This window comes from Tachypleus tridentatus, chromosome 13 (genome assembly GCF_004210375.1).
Source record: "Tachypleus tridentatus isolate NWPU-2018 chromosome 13, ASM421037v1, whole genome shotgun sequence".
Lineage (NCBI taxonomy): Eukaryota > Metazoa > Arthropoda > Merostomata > Xiphosura > Limulidae > Tachypleus > Tachypleus tridentatus.
The window spans coordinates 106,136,677-106,150,792 of NC_134837.1; the positions used below are offsets into that span (position 1 = coordinate 106,136,677).

Consider the following 14,116-nt stretch of genomic DNA (forward strand, 5'->3'; position numbering starts at 1 on the left):
TAAATGTTTATGATGCTAGTAGTTATTGAGACAATGAATAATGCAAGAAACAAAAAAAATTCCTTGTCTTTTTTTTTGTTTAAGCACAAAGTTGCATAACTGATTATCTGTGTTGTGCCTTGTGCTCCTTGCAGGTAATGAGCTTTTATATTTGGTGTTATTTGCTGAGTAACTAGCATGGAATTTGATTATGGTATTACAATACTGATGTAATGAATTTTATTGTTGAGTGTTTTTCTTTGGTAAAACAATAATGGAAAATTCAGTGAAATTAACAAAAGCAAAAACATTGTATTTCTTCAAGTTCCATGTTTAGTAATGATAGGGATTCAATGATGACCCAGATTTATAAACAAATTAAATCTAACAGAAATTTCACTTGTACCTATTTGTTTTTCCCAGCACTGAACTAACTCACAACTCAATCTACAATTACTTTTTTTTAAATGTGGCTTTAACTGTTTCTTAAATGTTCAAGAAGATTCTAATCATTCATTAAAAGAAATATAAATGTGTAGATTAAAAAATGTAAGCTAAGATATTAATATCTACTTCAAAAATTTAATAATGTCAAACAACTCTTTTTCTGAGTGCTTATTCTATAACAATATTCCATCTTCCTATGGAACACAAGAGTAATTTCTAAGCATTGACTCTTTACGTTAAAATTTTATTTCACTTAAAGCAAAAAAAAATAACTTGGTGTTATCTTAACCTTTTTTCAAATAAATACTTTTTCCTACAGTTATATATTTAAATTATTAAAAAACAACAAATTTATACTTTGAAATGACTAATGCAATAGCAGATAAGCCAAAAGTTTATTTTACCATATAATTCTTACAGCAAAGCCTTCTATTGGATTATTTGGATCTGTGTTTGTAAAAAACAAACAAAAACAACATATATATACAAGTTTGGAAGTTGAAAATAGAGAAAAACTAATGCAAAGAAACTTCATTTCACATTTAGAAACACATAAATCACTGACGAGATAGATGAAGTTCAAGTCTTCTTAAATACTACACATTTTGTAAAAAAGATATCAATATATTTATTTCAATTAATACCTTATAAATTATAATACCTTGTAAAACCTATATATTAGCCTTTGTTGAATATTTTAAGTCACAACTCAGTAACTATAACTATTTCATATACACAATAAATAAACAAGGAAAAACATATTAAAGTATTTTCACTGTCCAAACCAATGAAAATTTTATGTAAACAACAAGTTGTGAAATTTATACAATTTAGACTTACCTTCTGCGTCCTATTCCATGGCACCTAAAACATCTCTCATGTGATCCACTCAGGGTGTTTTTATAGCCGTCACCATGACATGAATAACATTGTTCCTATACAGTATTTAAAATCAAACTTAATTTACTCCAAAATTAACTAACTAAATGTTCTAGTGAGAAAGTCACCAGTTTATGAACTTAGGCTTAATATACAGGGGAAAAAAGTATTCATTTATAAAATAAAGGAAAACAATTACTGTTTACAATTTTGATAAAAAAATCCCATGTATTACATTTTTGTAAACAATTAAAATTTTTAAGTCTTGAATTTTTTGACACTATCAATCAAGTGAGAATAATTTTCTTTATTATAATTGTTTGTTATAAAATTTTCTTTTTCATAACTTAATGAAGGTTTCATTCATTATATTACACACTATTCATATATTATACTGAATGTCTACAGAAATTTTACAAGATGAGTGTAATACTGATTACAAGTTAATGTTATCCTCAGTTCTTACAAGATGCAGTAAAAGAATAATAACAGGTTCACAGATAGGAGGTAACCCTACTGAAATCTTCAGTCTACAGGAATGTCAAAATATGGATTGTAAGAATAATAACAGGTTTATAGGTAGAGAGTATCCTGTTGTTAACCTCAGTGTCTACAGAAATGTCATAAGGTGGAATATAAGAGCAACTCTAAATACATCTAAACAATTTTGAGCACGGCTTGTACTAAATAAATTGTTAGATTTGGTATGTAGATGATCCTAACCATATCATAAGAATCACCCTTCTTTAATCTTATACAAAATACAGAACATTAGTCCAAAGAATTATTTCAAGCAGTGCATGATGTTTTACAAATCTTTTGTTTAAAAGAATGTTATGATATCATGTTATGTCATTCAGTGACTGTTAATATGCATTAAATAACACAGTTTTTTGGCACCTTAAAGTCCAACACCCATTGAAGAAAACAAAAGGTGTGACATAGCAATTTCTTGATCCAATATTCAGAGTAATTAATGCTTGTTATGTTTTATGAAGTTTTGTTGAATCCTACATCTGTTCAAGTACATCTTGGTAACAAACTGATGTCAAGAGGTGCACCAGACATAAACCGTAAGACAAGATATACTGTAAAATAGTTAGTATCATGTTTATTTAAGCTATGAAATGTCCATTATGGTGAATATTTTTACATTAAACACTACCAAAGTGAATGTTCTTTTTAAAAACTCAAGTGTTTTCATTATTTCATATCCAGTGCATTGTTTAAGGGTGTCCCTTGTAGTGTGACAATGATATCATTTCTTTATGATTGTATGTTTTACTCAGTTCGTGGTGGAACAGAAACAATATACCTGTCTACAGGTATTACTAGCAACACAAAATAGAGCTCATATTATTTTCACTAAAGTTATGGGTGTGTATGAATAAAACCTGGGCTTTTAACAACTATAAAATCAACCAATCTTTTTCTGTAAAGATTGTATGTTATTTATTGCTTACATAACCGTTTCCTGAACAAGTGTAGCAGCGTTTACGTCCAACCCCTCCACAGGTGTGGCATGTTTTGATTGAAGCTGTGTGTGGAACCTCTAGTTGAGTGTTAGAGTTCATGAAGGGTGAGGAAGGAACAGCAAAAATTTCCCAAGGACCAGGAGGAGTATCAGTAGAAGAACTGTCTATTGTCCCTCCTAATGTAAGAAATCAAGAAAGTTAGCTTCTATTCTTTAGTACATACTACAGGCTAGTTGGTTAGTATTACTCTGAATAAACATATACTAAATGATTTAATATATCACAGTAATTTTATCACTGGTTTTCATAAATACCTGAACTTTTCATGATTTTAGTTACATATTCTCATAAAAAGTGTTGTGCACCTGCTGTAGTTTCTTAGCTCTTCTTATTTCAATTAGCTACAAAATAATCAAAAAAGTTTATTTGTAATAACAGAATGTAAAAATGAACCTCAAAATAACACCAACCAGTTTCACAACTTAATACTGAGTTGGCATCACCTTGATTTTCAGTACTGTTTCACACTGAAGTGGCATGGTTTTAATGAGTTTGTGCAAATATCCCTGAGTGGTTGACTTCCATCCTTCTTTGACTACTTCAAAAAGTTAAATTTAAGTGTTTGGCTTGTGACCATTCTTTAACCAGTTTAACTCATCTCATAAATTTTCAATTGGATTGATATCAGATGATTGACCGAGCCATTCCATAACATCAGTGACTCCACAATTGCAGATAAACTTGTATGATAATTTTGTAGGTAATTGGAATAAGATCTAAGAAACTACAGCCAGCAAACAACATTTTTTATGAGAAAATGTAAGTAAAATCATGAAAAGTTCAGGTATTAATGATGGCATTCAGATTAGGATTTAAGATCATATTTAAACAGATTTCATTGAGTGCATTCTAAAAATATAGTTTTACATATTTATGTTATCTAATAAAAGATAAACAACATTTTCAAGGTGTCCACCATTTTTGTCTAACTCCTGTACATATATCAGTGTAATACATAATAAACAACTTTTGTTGTTTATTTAAGAACAATGGGATGATGTTTAATGCAATCATGTAACAGCTTTTAAGTTTCAAATTCACAGCTACAGAGTGTAATAATCCAAGATAGAGAAGCAAAAGAAATAATATTCAGGCTACTTTCATCTGTTTCATTTTCATATACTCATGCTGACCTTCTTTTATTAGACACCTGTTAATGTTTTTAACAATACCTCTGAATAAATCATCCATGATGAATGTATTTAAAACATCCATTCCGTACTTACTTTTGAATGTTTGTACACAGCTACACAATGGCCTATCATAAGCATACTTGATATTTTAACTGACAGACCAAAGAGAAGGCAGCTGGTCAACAGAATCCACAGCAAACTCTTGAGTTACTTGAGTCTGACTGAAAAGTTGGACTTGGCCATCATTCTTATAGTGAGTTCACAGATTCTATGTGCAGATCACATTTTTGCAGTAATATGTTAATAACCATGAACCCTCTGATTCACAGTTCAAACACATTAATCACTAGGCCATCCCAGCTGGACTCCAATTCAGTTTTTATTCTATTTCATGAAATTCTAATATTGTTGAACCTTGTAAATTTGGCCTAATGCACAGTTCATCTGGCCTAATGCACAGTTCTTTACAGACATTCTTCATATCCCAATATTTATTTTCAATACTTTAAAAAAAAAAAAGGAACATTCTTCATGAAAAGTTTGAATAAATCCTGCTACTAGAAATTTTTAGGGTAAAAAAAAGTTCCACCACAATATTTACTGCAACTTCTCAGCTTTACTGAAAATATATATACATCACTTATTAATTAGTTTACATTTTCTCAGTTTACAATGTTGCACATAGCCTTCTTTGATATAACACAATTTTACACATAAATTCCACAAAGATTTAGATTTATTTTCAGAAGGCCATTTTTAGGTTAATTCCAATATTACTGATTATTTTAGTACTTTATAATGAAATAGTGAAATAAAAATGAATTACCCAAAATTACTTACAATCACAATTTTCCAAAGCTTTCCTACAAAAGCATTGTTTTTTTTCATAGACGTTTAGGACCCACAATATTATACATCATATTTCGAGATATCACATGGACAAATAAAAATGTTAGCTGAACATAACTTCAATAAATATAATATTTTTAAATTTTCAACTAAAAGACCTACAGTGGATACTTAAGTTTCCACTATATGGCTGTTAGATAAAATATTTTCCTCCACATACACATTAAAGGGAGTTTTTATACGACATTATACATTGTCTGTAGCCCTATTAAGAGCTGACAGTTAACATGCATCTCATGTGTGTGAAGTAGTATCCTACATTACCTGCATAAGGTTCAAATGCCCAAGCTGTTTGTCTCTTTTCAGAAAATGTTTCCAGGGTATACTAGATAAGAGAAAAAAAACACACATCTGAAGCCATCTAATGTTCATAAAAATGCAATAATATATATAAAAATAAAAAAACTGTTGGATAACAAATAGTTTTGAAGAGCATATTGGTTATGTAATAAATTATAACAAGTTATTATGCAAATGTATTTATTCAAAATCTGTACTTCAAAAGAATAGAAATGTGATTTTGTAAGAAATAATGCCATAGACATTACCTATGTTCTACTTACCCCTATGTTTTCTAGTTTCAGAATTTGTTCAGCTTGGCTGCAGCTTTAATAACAATACGTTTATCTTTATTTTTACACGTGTGAATAAAGGAAAAATAAATAAATACAAAAATGTTATATATATATATACTAAAACAACTGATATCCAAATTATTTTCTTTGATGCCTTACTGTATAAATTGGCCTGTCATAACCAGGTGGTTAAGGCACTCGACTCCCAATCTGAGGGTTGCGGGTTCGAATCCCTGTCACACCAAACATGCTTGCCTTTTCAGCCATGGGAGCATTATAATGTGATGGTCAATCCCACTATTCATTGGTAAAAGAGTAGCCCAAGAGTTGGCAGTGGATGGTGATGACTAGCTGATTTTTGTCTAGTCTTACACTGCTAAATTAGGGACAGCTAGCACAGATAGTCTTCGTGTAGCTTTGCATGAAGTTAAAAAAAACAACTAAAACTAAACTACTGCATAAATTAAATCTGGTCCCCTACTTTCTTTAATTATTTATGTAAAGTAAAAAAAAAAGGATGAGGAAACTGAAAATCACATTGTCAGTAAACAGAGCTAGGCAATTAAATAATACTCAATAATATAAAATAAACTACCATAAAATATATAATGTCTTAAGAAAATAAACAAAAAAAATTATCTGATGTTACAAAATACTAAACATTCCTTCTGTTATTTGAAATTACCAAGTAAGCAATCATGGTTGACACTTCATGTTAAAAAAATTACAAAACATGAACAATAATATGATATTTGATCTTATACATCAATAAACAATAAACAGTGGTTTTCTATACAAATAATTAATTTGCTATTTAAGACATACCACTTACATGAAAAGCACAGGAGTGCTCAATTTTTGTAATAGCCATATCTCTTGCAGCACTCTTCCCGTAGCAGCAACGTGTTGACACGTACTTCAGGAGAGCTTGCCGAGCTTCTTGTTCAGTCAGTTGTGGACCACTGAAGTGAAGATGATTTCTTGTAATTATTAAATTCATCAATTTTATACAAAAGTAATATTGGTATGTATCATATGAAAACTATTAGAGCAATGCTTGTTACGGAAATCAACATCACTTGTTGGTTTATGTACAACTCTATGGTCATAATTTCACAACTAGAGGATTGGTGGGGGTGAGGATTCAAACCCAAGGCCCATTGATTGCAAGTCAAGTGCTCTAGCCACCTGGCCATGTGTCAGGTCCAAATTCAAATGTTGCTAGAATATCACATAATCCTAATATTTTTTCTAAATAAAAATGGTAGAAATAATGACATAGAAATAAAATATGCATCAAGATTATGGAATTTTAACAGACACAAAAATCAACCATCACAGTGAAAATAACTCATATTTTTGTAACTAGATGTCGCTGAACAGCACCCTTCCCTTCAATGGTAGTAGTGGTAGACAAATGATTTTAATCAGGAAACCCGGCCAACATATTACAAACAAGATTAGATAGAGCAAGTATTAATTTATTCATATGTAATTTGGTATCTGGGGGAAGATTAAAAGCAGAGACCAAGTACTACGCGATAACAGTATTCTACTATTTGCAAAATACTCTACCACAGAAAAACTAAAATTGCGAACATTTAGAGATCTATACACGCACTTGACTAAAATTTACACTGGTTTGGTTTGTTTTGAATTTCGCGCAAAGCTACACTAGGGCTGTCTGCGCTAGCCGTCCCTAATTTAGCAATGTAAGACTAGACGGAAGGCAGCTAGTCATCACCATTCACCGCCAACTTTAGGCTATTCTTTTACCAACGAATAGTGGGATTGAACGTCCATTATAACGACCACACGGCTGAGAGGGCGAGCATGTTTGGTGTGACGAGGATTTGAACCCGCGACCCTCAGATTACGAGTCAAGTGACTTAAACACCTGGCCATGCCAGGCTACAATTTAGTGTTCGTACGTTCCGAAATTATTTCAAACATGTTTCTCGACCGTCTTAAATGTAACGGTTTAGAGCACTTGTATTGGTTCCTCTACATCTTAGGCGAGATGCTCCGTTCAATGTACTGAATGAAGTTAACAAGCCAAAATTTACATCTTGTCATACACAAAATAATTAATCTCATTAGCTCAGGCTTCATTTGATGTAAAAATATCTGATTATTTCTTACGTTGTACAGTCTGCCATTTTGATTTAAGGTGCAAATGCCGCCTTTTATTTGAAAATTAAAATATTGTTTTTTGTTTTAATCTCACACAAAGCTAAACGAGGGTTACCTGCGCTAGCCGTCCCTAATTTAGCAGTGTAAGACTGGAGGGAAGGCAGTTAGTCATCACCACCCACCGCCAACTCTTGGGCTATACTTTACCAACGACTAGTGGGAGTGGCCGTCACAATATAATGCAAACTTAAAAGAGAAGATGCGAGCAAAATATTTTTAGAAAGTTTAATGCAGACTGTAAATAACGACGTTCACTGAAATAAGTAACGTCTGAGCAGGAGAGTAAATGAAAACTTTTTACATTTCGGTCATATTATATTAACTAAGCTAAGTATGAAGGTATGTTTCTAATGAAAAAAACTATCCCGTTTGCTTTCTTTTAATAATCACTTTTGGACAAACACTTATCTTTATTAAGTAGTTGTGTTTCCTGTTTGAAAAGAAATACCAATATATATTCTACTTAATGCGCAGCTAAAATAACATACTTGGTTTACGTAAGAATATTAATATATTAAGCTATTTTTATCCATGAATCAAGCTTTAAAAAACTAGAAGTTAACACAACTGTGAGAAGTGTGTGAGCTAATCGTGTCATACGGTTGTCATGTGAGGGCGTTGTCAAATGCAAGAATAGGAAAAGCATTCGGTATTTACAACCTAAATGGCGCCTTATAAAACATATGCACTAAACAGCCAGTCAGAGAAATCGAAGTTCAGGAAAAGCCATCTATAATTTAGAACTACTGAACAGAAAGAGGGAACAAGCTAATTAAACATGTCATTTATTTGGGATGCACTGTAAATCGCAGACTAGTTTGCTAACAATGAAGACTAGTCTCGTCTAACGAGAGAAGCGATACTAAACTAATACAGTCTATCTTGCACATCATGTTTTTCACTCTATTAAATAATTAATCTTATACATAGCTATGCTTTGTTACTCCATGAAGTAATTAAAAACCACTGCAAAAATATATGGTAGTATCAAACACCCAAACGATTTCTTTGAGCACAGAGTCAGAGATTTGGTTAATTCTTATTATAACAAAAATATTTGTCTATATATGCTTACGTATCTGTGAGCAGTTTCTGTAACATGACAACAATATCTGCAGCACTGAATAAGGCATCTTTTAAAACACTTATTTCTTTCGCTGTATGTTAACATCAAAGCGAACTTTCTAAAAAATGAAATAAACAAACTGATACAAACACGCACATAGAGAACTCGGTTGCGATATGAATTCCCGATCCTTTTGTTAAAGGCACACTCCTGGTGTTCACAGTAAGGGTACAATTTTCTGGATTTTTCTTAACGCGACAGAAAAACTAAATTAAATTTACTTGACAAATATTGTGGGTCACTTTTCTTAGATGTACTCTGCCGTTCTTAATAGGTCATAATTGTCTCACTAAATAGTTCTAAATAAATGTTTGATTCTAATGAGAAGATACAAAAGCTGTTATTAAATTGGAAAATAAAGATTTTCTTTGCTGCTGGTGTACTTTATAAAATTTATAACGCGTGTAAGAGTAAATTAAATCTTACAGGTCAATTGAATCGTTTCAATTAAGAAGTGTAAACTAAAATGAAACATTTTCTTCCATTTGGTTCATTCGTGGATTAAACTTCATCAGCACTATAACAAAATATTTGTATTGATTATTTTATAAAAAGTTTTTGTTTGCATATACTTCCAATCCTACTCTTTTAGGCCCAGCATGGTCAGGTGGTTGAGGCATTTGAGGGTCGCGGATTCGAATCCCCGTAACATCAAACATGCTCGCCCTTTAAGCTGTGGGAGCTTTAAAATATGACAGTCAATCCCACTATTCGTTGGTAAAAGAGTTGCCCAAGAGATGGCGGTGGGTGGTGATGACTTGCTGCCTTCCGTCTTGTCTTACACTGCTAAATTAGGGACGACTAGCGCAGATACCCTCGTGTTGCTTTGCGCAAAACTGAAAACAAACACAGACCTACGCTTTTAAAAGTAAAGGAAACAGTAAGCACTAAAACCGCTTACGTGTTGTTAAAATCACTTTTTTTTGACGAACGAACTCTTGAAGTGCGTTTTTTTTTTTTTTTTATCCTCCATAGCGACTCCTTCTTCGTTATTCTATAACTACTCACTTCTTTCTAATTTTTCTATAGTGTAACTGGCCTGGATATCTAGTATTCCTGATCAAAAATTAAATGTATCTTTATATTTAACATACACTAAACAAATTCTGCATTGTTTTTGCCTTTTCCTGTTCAGTTAAGCACAAACTTTATAAAATGTTTCGTACACAGATCTTACAATTCTCCAACTAATTTGCAAAACGGCATTTCAACTTCAATACACCTATTTCAAAAACTTCTAACAGGGCAGAAAACGAACATATTTTGTAACGTTCATTTTGTAAAAACATAATTTAGTAGTTTTGGGTAATTAATTCTTATACATTAGGCAAGTACAAGTACTTAAATTATGGACTGTAATAATACGGAACTAGAGAATATTACTAAATTACTATAGTTACGTGAAAAACAAGAAACTGAAAATGAATACCACAACTAAAATGTACAAGGCCTGTGTACTCAGCACTCTTCTACATGGCAGTGAAGCATTGGCGACTAACACAAAGCAAGAAATGGAGCTTAATAGTTTCCACATGTGTTATCTCTGCAGGATCTTTGGGACAAAATGGTGGAACAAAATCACCAACAGCGAAATGCTAGAGTGCATCAATATGCAGAGCATCTTCTCACTATCGAGTCAGAGAAGATTGAAATGCCTTGGAGTTACAAGACGCATGAAGAATGGAAGAATTCCCAAATACATCCTATATGGGGAGCAAGCGACGGGAAAAAGATCAGTTGGAAGTCCTCATCTACGCTACATGGACGCTTGCAAAAGTGGAATTTGTGTTAACGACTAAAAAGAGGTAACATAAAATTGCAGTGCTTGGAAAAGCTTCGTGAAGAAAGATATGAAGACAAACAAAAAGAAAATAGCTCAGCAAGCATGAAAAAACGACCGTCAGAAATAATTCAGTGCAACAGTCTTCATACCCAACAACCACCTTTATCTGCTCAAGCTGCAACAACGTGCTTGTCTCAAATAGGACTATGCAATCAAAGTGCCTAAACAATTGGATTTTTTGAGTGCATAATTTATAGTCTGGCAAGACTTACAGATGCCTACTGCTACTATAATTATGTACATGTAAGGCGTAGCTTGCAATATTAATATGAGCCTCAATTTTGATCCACCAACGTGCATACAGACAATTCTTTGACGTTATAACATTGAACATACAGTCAGAGTATGCTGTTTTTCTTTTCCAGAAAAATCACTTATATAAACTTTGTAAAGCTGTTGCAAGTCTTAAAACAATGTTCAATAATTCTGTTAGTTTAGGATTACAGTCTCTCCATCATTTATTCTGAACTGCTGCTATGCTTGATATGACAGAGATGATGACCTGTTTGTACACTATTAGAGAAAAGGTGAGCCTTCAGTCACAACCTATCAGCATTACTGTCCCTAATTCCAAGTCCACTGCTTCTATGTTCTCTTAAGCAAACAGTGTAAAGTTGTGCCATTTTGATGCATAACATATAACACCTGTTCACATTTGAAGATAAGTTGGAAAATAATCAAAATATATATTTTCATGTGATATGACAAATACAGCATAATAATCTATGTATGAAGTTTTATTTTTGCAAAGAACTGATTGATTGATTTTCGAATTTTGTGCAAAGCTACACAAGAGCTGTCTGCACTAGCTGTCCCTAATTTAGCAGTGTAAGACCAGAGGGAAGGCAGCTAGTCATCACCTACTGTCAACTCTTGGGCTACTCTTATATCAACAAACAGTGGGATTGACCATAACATAATGATGCACCCATGGCTAAAAGGGCAAGCATATTTGGTGTGATGGGGATTTGAACTCATGATCCTTAGATTATGAGTTGAGTGCTCTAAGCACCTGGCCATATAGGGCCTTGGTAACATCAAAGTGTAATAAATATCTCACACAAACAAAACACTGCATCTGATTTAATAAGCAAAGCAAAATGCTAAGAATTGGAACAATCAAATGTCAGCAACCTTCACACAAAGACAGGCAGATCTACTTGTCCCTCAAGCTTAAGTCCTTTCAAATTCCAAAGAACAACCTTACATGAAATATTATCAAAATTCAGAGTGAAATGGTATGGAGTGAAAAAAATTGTGGGAAATTAAACAAAGGCAAAATGTGAGAAGACAGTACTGAAAGTAGAGTACTATGCTGATTTTTAACATAAACACATAATTATTTATATTAGCATTGGAGTGGTTTTTCCATATCAGAGAAAACTTGGATCATATCACACATTGTATTCTTAAAGCTCTCTCCAAAAATCGTGGTCTCAAGCTACTATCTGAAGTTCACGTGTTCCAAAGGCATTAGCCTAAGAGATATTGTTAAAAGTTTCCTTTAAATAATGAAATAACTGAATACCAACTACATAAAAGGTTTGACTGCTTTCTATATTAGATTGAGTTCTCAACATGATCAGGTAGTACTTCCATTCAAACTGTGGTATCAGAAAAAAATTATACAAGTTTTTTAAATATGGGTAAAGAATGATTGGATAATGCATTTTTTTAATTTCTCGATACAGTTAATCAATTTATAATTCATTAACTTTATTAAAACTTTTCATTTCACTGAACAACAACACAAAACATTTTATGTGTTACCAGATTAAAAAAAAGCAACTGTTTCTGAGTAATTTGATGATGCTTATTTAAAAAATTATGTTTAAAATTACTGATCACCTCTAGTTCTTGAGTTATGACATATTTAATCAACATATTCTTATATGTTATGAAAATAACAAGTCACAAATCAGATCAATTAGCTCTTCTTGTGTGATCAGATGAAGTTTATGTTGAGGTATCACAAAAGTATAATTACTAGATGAAGAAGATGAAGATGATTCATTGTCAGGATAACTCTTCTGCTTCCCAATTTGCTGTTGGATGAGGCACTGAAAGACCACTCCCATGAGGTACTGATTACAATGCAGATGCAATATCTGGATATTTAACATATCTTTGGTTTTACCTAAGTATCCAGAAATATTAGTCATGCAAAAATAACAATCAGTTAGATGATTTTTGGGCTCATCATGGGAACTGCAAATGACATACTTGCTCTTTTCTTACTCAGCCACTATGTCAAGCCAGATGTGTAAACTATACAACATGCACATGGAGCCCAATAATTTTCTTGGTCATCAATTTTACACCTCAAAAGTGGTAAGTAAGGTATCTTTACCTTGTGTGTAATGTTTTTCCTTGATGAAACTGTAACATATCTTTCACAAATGTAGCAGAAATTCTTTGGATTATTTCAGCATTTTCTGACTTTTACTCAAACTGGAGGTAGCCAACATTTCAAATGATTTTTATAAAACTATAACAAAATTTGTTTACAGAAGTAGAGTTCAAAATAATTTATAAAAGAAAATTTTGCAGAATTTGAGTATAGTGTGGGTAAGATGCAAGAAAGAAGATCTCTCTTCTTTTTTTACTCTGTGCAAGAGAGGCAAAGTGATCAACTGAGTGAGTAAGAGGCAAGTGAGAGTAAGACATCTGACTCCATCCATTTCATGCACAGATGAGTGACTTCTCAAATGTTTTACAAAAACTTAGTATGAGAAAGATTTCATGATTCCTGAGTAGAGGAGGTGAGAGAGGGAGTGAAGCAAAATGGTGTACATTGCTGCAATTGTATTGAGAATAAACAGCATATATAAACAATATATTTAGAATTTTCACCAACACAATACAGTCAGTGTTTGAAGTTATCAAAAAGGAATTCCTTTTACCCATTAAATTATCCATGTAAACTTAATTTTGTGTGTGTGTGTGTGTGTGTGTGTGTGTAATATAACGTTTTATAACATGCTGTAAAATTTTAAATTGGAGCATATCTACTGAATGTTAAATACACTGACTGGCCAATTTAAAGAGCTGATCCCCAACCCTGAATTGCAGTATTTCCTTGAATAAAGTTAAAAGCTATACTGAATAATGACATGACTCTTGTTGTTCAAAGCAAGTAGCTGTCAGAATTAAAAAATCCATAACAAATTATTCAGAATTGACTTCTGTTCACTTTGAATTTATAACTACCCCTCTTGGTCATTATGACAGTTCTAGAATTGATAGTCTCTGGCAATACTATGATCTGTCCACATAACCTGTATAGAGAAGGTGAAGAAACCAATAAATGGCTCCTGAAAGAAAAATGCAGGAAAGTAAAGATTTCCACATGAAAAAAATAGCAAATATAAAGAATAAAACCAACCTCTATAGATATTTCTCAGAAACCACTGTTACAATAGCAAATAACAAACTTAAGAATGAACAAGCCATATACATTGTAAGAGAAGATTCAGTGAAGAGAGATGTGAAAATCA

General features: G+C 32.3%; 1 protein-coding gene across 2 annotated transcripts in view; it reads right to left on the reverse strand.

Moving 5' to 3' along the window:
• The window catches only part of LOC143237855 (protein SSUH2 homolog), an 83,780-nt gene that overhangs the window by 8,215 nt on the left and 61,449 nt on the right, over positions 1–14,116 (reverse strand). For both annotated transcript variants that reach the window (XM_076477537.1, XM_076477538.1), the window contains 4 exons: positions 6,290–6,419; positions 5,147–5,207; positions 2,769–2,956; positions 1,267–1,361 (listed from right to left, as the gene is read on the reverse strand). In XM_076477537.1, the coding sequence (XP_076333652.1) occupies positions 1,267–1,361; positions 2,769–2,956; positions 5,147–5,207; positions 6,290–6,419 (474 nt within the window). The remainder of the gene's footprint in view (positions 1–1,266; positions 1,362–2,768; positions 2,957–5,146; positions 5,208–6,289; positions 6,420–14,116) is intronic.